Here is a 10,401-nt window from a genome sequence, read left to right as displayed (position 1 = left end):
CATAGAATTGAAATTACTGAAATTTGTTATGCCAAATCCTCCTCCTGAATCTACCACCACTACTATCTTCATCCAGGAGAGGCTCCAGTATCCACTCACACGAAAAGGAGCAATTAAAGCTCTGGGATGAACTTCAGGTGGACAAGGTTCTAGGCATTCCTGTTGATTCCACGATGGCAAAACATAGATTGGTTAAAAGAAATTCAAATTAAAATACCCAATAGAGCAGATTGGGAGAAATATCCCAGTTAATGCCGAGTATACATAATAAGTATAGTATACATAATCAGATAATATCTAGTATACATATGACTCTAAGTCTGTCTATGACTCAGGAAGTATCTATGGAAATAAACCAAGGGCTAGAATTCATGTAAGCCTTGGGCAATAGTCCACTGTCTTTCAGTCAGAGACACTGCCAGGGAGATCAAAAAGTTGTGTATTACCAACAAAGCATAGTTATCTACTTGGAAAGCCAGACAGCACCAAAGACAACTACCTCATCCGTAGTAACGTCAAGAACTGTTTGGGATTACATCAAGGCCTTGTCAAACATTGGGTACTACAGCAGAATTATCCTTGTTTGGGTACCAGGATGAACAGGACACATGCTAATTATAATTTCATCTAAGCAATGCTCAAACTAAGTATAACACTATAATTAAAATATCTATAGCATGTTCAAAAAAGATGTAAAGCAATAGGATTACAAAAAATATAAATATTCTGATTAGAAACTTTGCAGAAGTTTATAGTTTGTTTTAATTTAAAAATACAGTATCATATCTATAAATTAAATAACTTTTTATAACTCTTTCAATTCACAAAAATTGGCAAATACTGAGTGTAGTTTTTGTAGTTTCATTTGTCATTTAAATATGTGAATCAGAATAAATCAATACTCTATGAAATATTAAATTCTGTTGAAGTACAGTGATGCAAGTTACCTAAATAATTATTTTTTAGAAAAATCTTACAAAATCCATATTACATTTGAGAAATTAACATACTACTTAGATCTGACCACTGCTAGTGTACAGTGAAAAATCAAGATTTTGAATTTATAAATCTTTGTATAGCTGGCGCAAACAGATTTTTGTCCATCTTTTTAGGATCGTTAAAACCAGTCAGGTAGCTCACCACCATCCCAACGACAAGGGCTATGACCATCCCAATTAGAGTGTAATAAAGGTAGGAAATTTGTAATACCCACAGTGTATCTCTAATGTATCTAAAAATGAAACAGTATTTAGTTTTGTTTTTAATTTAATCAGACAGGGATAGTTCATACTTTGATGATTCTATCAGAACAGAATCTGCGACATCTCCTGCAGAACAACCATCAATAGATATTGGCTTTTTTTCATATACTATATGTCCTCTAGCTATTGCAGTTTGGGATGCGACACTTAAAATAGAGACTACGGTAAGCCCTGATATCCCTCCTGCTATTGCTCCCTATATTTATGAAAAAATAAATTAAGAATATGTATTATTAGTTAGTGTTAATTATTTTTTTATCACCTTTGAGTTGGCCCAGGGAAACAGCATTCCTAATGTGAACAGTCCCAAAAGTGGACCTGCTGTTATACTTGCTAAACTCTTTCCAGCCTGTTTACAATCAAAACATACAGTATTAATGTTAATTTTTTCATTAATCTACAAGAATCAATTTTTTGACAGTAATTTCTTTTTAATTAAGAATCATTTCAGTATAATTTTTTTTATAGTGGATTTTGATCCGTAAATAAATAAATAATATTGATTACAATATTGATATACTTGGCCACCAAAATCTAGCTCACTGATTTTGAAAATCCAATAATACATAATGAAAAGGAAATGATAGGGACAGATTTACAGAGAAACTTTGGCACATCAAAAAGCAACCTATCATTGATTCTCACAGATCAGAGTTGTAAAAGAATTAATACCACCTGGCTCACTATATACCAATTAACAACAATTCTGATAGAAATTTAATGGACTTCTCTAAATTAATAAATTATACTAAAGACAGCGATTATTGGAAGACCGCTTACTTGATGGGCAATATATTACAAGCATTTTCAGTGTTTCAGGACTAATGTAAAACAAGAGCATAAATAAATCATATATCAAAATTACTAAAATATAAAAAAAATCGAGATTGTTAAACCTTGGATTTCCGAGAAAATTCTATCACAAATAACAAGGGAAAATAACTTTACAGTTTTACAGAAAAAAAAGATTACAAAATATTTTTGCCCATAGCAATTTCCCAGATTTTGGGCTGAGATGAGGAGAGAATAGTACAAGAGAAAGATATTATTTTTAAAAAAAATTAAATTAAACTGATTTTTAAATATTTTTTTAAATTGTTTAAAGAATTAATTACAGTTTACACACTGCTGAAAAAAATAGGGTTAGTCTTCTTAAAAGTCTACCATCTGTGGGATATCTTATAAACGCCCTGTCTGCAATCCACCCCTTACAGACTCCTTCTGAAGACAAACCCTCATTTTTTCAGCAGTATACAGCTCAGAAGATGTTCGACTTAAGAACTAAATTCACACTCATATGTATAAGCCAATGCTGAAATCAGAGGGCCACATTTCTTTTTTTTTTGTTGTTGTTCTTGTTTGTCTTTGAAAAGGAAGAGATAGTACTTCAAAATGTAACTAGGTCTAGAACAGATTCAATAGCCAACATTAGAGCCAAGTGTACACAAAAATAAACCAAACCATTTTCTAACGAAGTATCTCTGGGACTTTTTAACCACTTCATACCTCTGATAGCCTCATACCTGGGCTGCATAGAACAAAGTTGTAAACCTGATTTTATCCTGAATTGTTCTCTTAAAGAAAACGGGTATTCTACTCAACCCAAATTTTTTCAGCTAAAATGTCAGTTTAAGGACATTAATAAGTTAACTCAGATGTCTGCATTATTCCTAAATACTTATAATTGTTAACTAAAATTATTTATGTACTTTTATAAAATAACACTTTTCTGCTAACTTCAATCTTCCACCTTTCCTAAAAATCATTATTTTTGATTTGTCCATAGTTAAGAATAAATGACACTGCTCATCTAACTTTTTCAAGATGTTGATTGCAAGCACATGGCCAAGTCAATCATTGACATATAATAGGGTTTATTGCGTCGTCAATACAGCAGGAAAACATATATCGGGTTCAAGATACACCCTTGCCTCAGTCCTCTAACCACTGTTGGAGGGGGGATGCAGAGGAATGTAACCTAATAATAACAATAATAATGAATTTGGTTGAAAACCCAAGTTGTTCAGCTTCTTAAATAAATAATAGAAAGAAACAATAAATTTTATTACACTTTTGCAAAAACTTAACATTTATTAAATTTATAAAAATGAAGATTATCTATTTTATTTTGAGTATCCCTGCTTAAAGCCTGCTTGAAAATCATATAATAAATATTTCCTGTTTTACATGGGATTACACCCCTGATCCACTTTTACAATTAACAACTGTTGGTCGATCACTACATCCTTACTGATTATCGAAATGTGTACAGAAAAAATAGATCTAAAAATGATTGATGGTATATGTGGCATTCATGTTCTGCTGCTACAACCATAGTGGAGCAATATTACATAATATGAATTGCTCACACATGTATTTTATTTTTAACTAGACCCTGAGGAATTGTTTGTATGAATATGTAAAAAAATGAGTATAGCAGGAAGATTTTCTTAAACGATAGTCATACCTGAATCAAAGTTCCAAGATGTTCCACCACAAACACCATTGCTACACAAAATGCGCCAAGACTGACTACAATTATTTTCATAATAAAGCTAGCTTTTCCTTCAGAAATTGGCTTTTTAACAGCAGGGCGAATGATATCTTGCAATATTACACCTGTCAATGAGTTCAACCCTGTTGACATCGTGCTGTAAATAAAATTTTCATTATTTGACCATGAACAAAACAATATTGGACACACTCTATCCAAACATATTATACTTTACGGCTAGACCTCAGAGCAGCGCTAAAAACTCCTGACAGAAAAACACCGGGTAGCCCAGGTATTTTACTTCCAACTTCCATAATAAAATAAGGGAGGATCTGGTCGGATTTACTGATTTTCTAGAATAGAAAGAGAAATTTAAAAACTCTCAGGCCATTAAATATGGATTTTTTAATCAATTTTTACTTTTGTTGTGAGTGGATCACAGTCATAGAAATATGCAGACACAACTAACCCAGTAAAGCAGCACATTGAAACCAAAAGTATTATCCCAATGGCCAAATTAAATATGGCTCTGCAAAATGTTGTGATTAAAATTAAAACATGTTTCATAAGTGAATATGATCTTACATGTTAGCCTTTTTTTGACTCGGCATAGCAAGACAACGTTGTACCATCGCTTGATTCACAGAGCAGGATGCTAACCAGTAAAAATAATTTCCAATTGAAAGTGTCCAAAAACTATGACGTACAGTTGGATCCAAATCAAAACTAAAAATAAATTATGAACTAAAAAATAAATATATACCGCCCACAATGGTGGTAGTTAATAAAGTGTAACAATTTTCTTCAGTAATATCAAAACATCCATTTATAAACATTTAATTGGTCAGTTTTTGTGATATTGAAATATCTGAAATACTAAGGTATGAATGTTAGGATGGTTGAAATTTTAATACATATAGTTTATATTCTTTACACAATAATTGAAATTGATTTTTTATAGTTTTACACATTTTTAAGTAATTCATATATCAAAATTTTAGTTTTGTTTCTAATTTAAATTACACACAAACTGCTTGTAAACATAAATCATCAACCAGTTATTTGTGTTTATTAGCTATCAAGGAAACTCTCACATATCAATAGCACTGTCAATAAGGCCCTCAGAGGATCTGACTCATAGAAGAAGGGCCATTGTCACCCAATTAAAAATGTCCAATGTGCCAATGTCCATATATGAATCCAGCATGCAGAGAAAGGTTGCTCAATTTGTCCCACTTAATTGAAGGGTGCATTTCTTGGCTCCTTATAGAGAGTGTGTAGTCACCCCACAAGAGAGTTGTGCTTGAGCACAGTGCAGAGTAATTTGGTTTACTGTTCCGATTTTTGGAGAAAACAGGTTTTTTATTGTATGTAGAACCAATGTATGTGTTGTTTTGTGTGATAGTGAATGTGCATAGTGAAAGGGTTGATGGCAGAATATCCCTCTAGAAAGTTATCTATGTATAAAGGGTGATGGGAGAATGAATATCAAGTACTCCACTACCCTAACCAAGTGAATGATATGTAAATAGGAAAGATGCATTACGAGTGAGTGAGAGTATGAATGGGTTTGGAACTAGAGATTGATTACGGGCTGAAATGACCAAGCTATTTATTGATAGCCCCAGAGTCCAACTTTGCTGGCTGAATGGATAAGGTCAAGGTCTGACCCAAGGTGGGTGAATCTTGAGGCCTGCTGGTAATTTATTGTAAGTTAAAAAGCTATTATTGCCAGTGGACTACAAGAATGATAGGTTCAACTCTGGTATTCAAGTGTATGTGTATACTTGTAAGTGCAGATTTGAGCTTATATAAATCAGTAATCAGTAATTTTCAGTAAAAGTGAATAGGTAGAGTTAGACTGATAAATTGTATTGCCTATAAAAGCCAAAAATCATTGTGTGCGTTCAATTTTGAGTGAAAAGCATGTATTATTATGATTGTGTGTACTTACATATCAAACTCTATCCTATGTGAGTCTCTATTTCGTTTTATAATGTTTGCAAAACCAATTTCATAAATTCCTATCCAAATTGTTGCTAGCATTCCAAGCACCATCACACCCATTTGTACCGTGTCTGTCCAAACAACTGCTTTTAATCCTCCCTGAAAAAAATTGTTATTTCTATTGTTATTAACTTATTCCATTGCAAATGAATATTAGCAAAAAGCAGTTTGGTTTTATCAATGTTTTATAGTTTTTTAATGTTAAGTGAAATTCATTAACGAATATCCTTTTAATTTTATTTCATTTATTTGCATATTTACTTAACTAAAAAAATTGTAAAAGTGTGCCTGTATAAAATACAATAAAATAATAATACTTACTAATGTTGTATAGAAGATGCATATAACACAAACTAGCGGGGTGATAATATGCAAATTAACACCAGTAACTAAAATTAAAGATTTTAAGATATCACATTGGAAATTTATTATTGTTTAAAATATATTTAACTTAATTAAATACCTTGACTAAAGGCCAATGCAGGGACATAAATGACAATAGGAATATATAACATCTACAATAGATTATTTTTATTAATATAAAAAAATATAACTTTATTAATGAAAAAGTGATTTATAATCAATTTTTACCATTTTGACAATGAATAAACATGAGCCAAGGATTCTGACATTTTGTCCAAACCTCAGTTTTAAGTACTGAAAGTTGAAATTAATTTATTGTTTTCTTGAAATTCCAGTAGCTATAGTAAATTTGTCATTACCTCATAAGAAGATGTTATTTCAAGTTTATAAAATACTGGTATATAAACGAATGCCATCGTTAAGCTTACAAACATTTCTGAAATTATTACCAACCAATACATCGTGCCATATGTGTAAATTTCCGCAGGAATCCCTAGCAATGATATACCTGATATGTAACTGAAAAAAAAAAAATAATATTTAGGCTATTAAAAGATAAATTTAGCGCTCACCTTGCAATCAGTGACATTGATATTGGAAAGACACCCATTGTTTTACTGCCCATCAGGTATTCGGATGGGGTGTTTTGTTTTTTCTCAGCAAAAAACGCAAAGTATATTCCAATAAGTGCAGACACCACAAGCATAAACGCAAATACGAAATAATCTAACAGCTCGAAATAAGCCATTTTGTAAGCTAAAACAAATGATATTTCACTTTAAATAGATAACTATTTTTAAATAAAGAGCTGTTTCATGTGTTGTACACTTGGCTGGAACTGGAATGTTTGCATACGTACTTATAGAAAAATAAAAAATGTAAGAATTGGATAATAATAACTAATTGATTTTACAATATTCATAAGTTCTTAATGGTATTCTGCCTAAAATGTTATGGTAATACATATTAGTTGTATGTAAATATATACATTCTTAATATATTTTCATTATAATAATAAAAATATCCAAATAAATTTAAATAAATTATGTATTTACTCTTTTATTTTAAAAAACCACATAGTACTATTTTTTAACATAAACCAAAAAAATTTAAAATTTTAATAATAATAATAATGTGATTATTATAATATAGTTATAAAAATATAATAATGTTATATATATAAGTGAACGTAGTATGTATGTTAATCATAAAAACAAAAACTATAGAAGACCTTAGCCATGAAAACGCCCTTAAAAATTAATAATAATAATAATAATAATAATATAGAACAGATTTTGATGAAACTTTCACAATTTGTTTTTATTAGAGCCAGGAGGGTTTAGAGACTATAAAATGGTCATGTAACAAATAATAGGCATCAGGATTTACACAAATGAGAAATAACACTTTTTATTATCTCCCTGGGCAACACCAGGTTATAAAGCTATTCTAACTAGATATAAATAAAAAAGGTGTATTATAGCAAATTTTCACTATGTGGGGTCGTCTAAAACGGGGTTGACTGTACTCTACTATTGTATGATTACATTTTGTAAGATGTTCATTTATTATGTATTTCAGTTTGCATTATAATAATCAAATCACATTTTATCAAATATTAATATAATTTTATTAAAATACATAGCTTGATTTTTTCCAGGTCTAAAGGAGACAATGCATATTGGGAGGTGAAAAAAAGGACCAGAGGTGAAGGTGGGAATTGAACTCATGACCATGGGGTCTACGAGATGAGAATCTATCACACTAACCACTCTGCAACCTCGGTCCCACCACAGCACCAGAATGCAATAAAAATGTAAAGAAACTGTACTACATCGTAATTGCAGAGCAACCGACCAATTTAGCAAATTAACTCATATGCTTCAATAATATTCTCCGCCTGTAGTTGTTATTTCCATAATAATTCACTAAGGACCACTTATTCAGTTATCTTTACTAAAAAGGATATGGAAATTTCAAATGGATCCTTATATCATCAGACCCATTTATCAGGGCAAATACTTTTTGAGACCAGAAAACTTTAAGAGTTATAACCATACAATTTTAATTTTTCCTTATTAGTTTATGCGTATTTGTATTTAAAATGTAATATATTACCCTAATTTTATTCAAAATCTAACTTAATCGTAACTATCTCTGAGGTAAGTCATAAAGTTAAAATTATGCAAAATAAATGATAAAATGTAAATATGACAATGTCATTTTTGTTTAAGACATTGGGAAATGCTTAACTATCTAAAGTGATTCTTATATATTTATCTTCTTGTTCTTATTGATTGTTTCTTTAACCTGAAATTACCTGTATAGCCATAAAGAAAATTTAGACTAATAATAATTTGTTTGAAAAAAAATTGCAGATATAATTTGTGTATATGCGAGTTGTTAAAAAATGTCATAAAGAATTTAAGTTCAATTAATGGACTTTTTTATACTTAAACGTATTTTTTTATATTAATATTTAATAAGGAAGTAATAGAAGATATTTGATCATTATAAATACAATATGCAATTAAATATTTGATTTGATATGGCATTCATATTTTATAATGTTATTTATGAAATACATATTAAAAAATTAACTTACTTTTCAATTTATTCTGTAATTGGTTGTTGTTAATGAGACAGTCTAGTTAAACAATTTAGAATTTTATTTGCGGCATAGTCTCGTTTTTATACAATTTATTTGGCCATTCTTCACTTAGCAGTCGTCACAGAGTCCAGACGCAGTCGAGGGCTGGCATGAGACTGAATCAAGAGAACAGAGCAATTTTCATTAAATTCTCTACAATAAGTTGATTTGTCAGTCTATTGTCATGATCTTACAGACTAATAGAAGACATTGCCTCAGCCTGTTATTAAAATTTGTTGAATAATTAAGAACTAGAGGTTTGTGAACTAGTTCACTACTTGTAAAAATTACAGGTGTTTGAATATGAAATTTATTATTTGAAAAGATTGTTTATTTCGTTGTTTTAACTGTAAAAAAATAGTACAACTGTTCTGGGGTATTCCTTGTACAATTTTAAATTTAAATGTTTTCATAAAGGTTTCAGAAGATTTGTTAATTCAAAATTTATTAAACAACAAAAGTTAATTATTTTTTCCTTTACAAATAAATAGGTTTTTATTGTTAAATTGTACAACTTATTAGTTGATAGTATATAGGTAGGGAGCCTAAAACATCTACATCGCACTTTCATACATTTTTTAATTTATTTGTAAATAAATTATTCTTATTTTTAAATTTTTCTTATGTAATGCAAATCCAGATACAACTTTCTCTCTCTTTTTATTTGACTTATTACAATTTCAACAATTTCAATACATAATTTAAATATTACAGCATAAGCAATGTTCATTTTAGCAGAAATGACTGAAAATTATATAGTAAAAATCTTGGGTGGTTTCAAAAACAATTAACTATTAAGATATTACTGGGGTAGAGTTTTAAACTCAATAAAAATTTTCAGCTCTTTTTAATTGTTAAAAGCATGTACACATTAAGAAATTGTGACATTGAAGGCGAACGTCCTTAATATATGGATTGCCAATCCAGTTCAAATAACTTTCTCTCTCAGTGCCCAAGGTTTTGTGACTAAAAATTATATTCTGACATTAAATTTTTAAAAAAACTATTAATTTATAATAATATTGTTTAATCATACTTTGTCTAAAACAATTTTTCATAACTTCTGCAACAAATTATGTCCGCTGATTAAAAAAAAAAGTATGAACTTTGACTTTCTTTCCTTTTCCGCCTTGCTTAAAGTTTAATTATCAAAGGTATTTCATTTTTTTAACCAATGTTACATCATTTAATGCAATCAGTTTCTGCAATTTAAACAATTGCACAACAACATCATATGACAAATTTATCATTTTCAAGTTGTTAGCACTTTGTTTGACAAGGTAAATACCATTTTTGGCAATTTATCTTTGAAAATTGTAATGTTTAAAGGTTTGAAGTCTTTAAAGTATCAGTTTAAACTCTGAGGAATGTCAATACAGATTAGATGACTCATGCCGTAGCATTATCCCTATTTCCTTTTTTTAATTAGAAGAAATAAGAAAAAGAGATTGCTTGATAACATTGGTCAATCATTATCAGTTATAAAACATTATAATTGTAAATACTGTTAAATTAGCCATATGGTATTATCCAATAGGGTATTCATTAATTTTCCTATTGGAAGTTAAAAATTAAGTGCGATTTTTTGATGTAATTACCCCATTTATCCATTTATTTGTCTTATA

The 10,401-nt window shown here is 29.7% G+C and overlaps 1 protein-coding gene across 3 annotated transcripts; it reads right to left on the bottom strand.

Moving 5' to 3' along the window:
* Positions 1 to 752: 752 nt before the first annotated feature.
* On the bottom strand, positions 753 to 9,011 carry LOC106672952 (sodium-coupled monocarboxylate transporter 2-like). Of its 3 annotated transcripts, none has more exons than XM_024226305.1 (14): positions 7,896 to 8,231; positions 6,699 to 6,882; positions 6,486 to 6,645; positions 6,355 to 6,420; positions 6,227 to 6,278; positions 6,085 to 6,152; positions 5,711 to 5,862; positions 4,342 to 4,482; positions 4,177 to 4,285; positions 4,000 to 4,109; positions 3,730 to 3,913; positions 1,525 to 1,611; positions 1,292 to 1,458; positions 753 to 1,231 (listed from the first exon to the last, which is right to left on the bottom strand). In XM_024226305.1, exons 2-14 carry the CDS (start codon positions 6,872 to 6,874, stop codon positions 1,048 to 1,050), a joined length of 1,656 nt encoding a protein of 551 aa, XP_024082073.1. In that variant the 5' UTR covers positions 6,875 to 6,882; positions 7,896 to 8,231; the 3' UTR covers positions 753 to 1,047. The 3 variants fall into 3 exon arrangements, with proteins under 3 accessions (XP_024082073.1, XP_014260293.1, XP_014260294.1); XM_014404807.2 differs by lacking the exon at positions 7,896 to 8,231 and adding an exon at positions 8,732 to 9,011 and having other exon boundaries at positions 754 to 1,231; XM_014404808.2 differs by lacking the exons at positions 6,699 to 6,882; positions 7,896 to 8,231 and adding an exon at positions 8,732 to 9,007 and having other exon boundaries at positions 755 to 1,231.
* Between the last annotated feature and the right edge of the window lie 1,390 nt (positions 9,012 to 10,401).

This window comes from Cimex lectularius, unplaced genomic scaffold, assembly GCF_000648675.2.
Source record: "Cimex lectularius strain Harlan isolate CLEC.00 unplaced genomic scaffold, Clec_2.1 scaffold48, whole genome shotgun sequence".
Taxonomy (NCBI): Eukaryota; Metazoa; Arthropoda; class Insecta; order Hemiptera; family Cimicidae; genus Cimex; species Cimex lectularius.
Note: the sequence above shows the minus strand (reverse complement) of the source record. Positions and strands in the feature narration are given on the sequence as shown.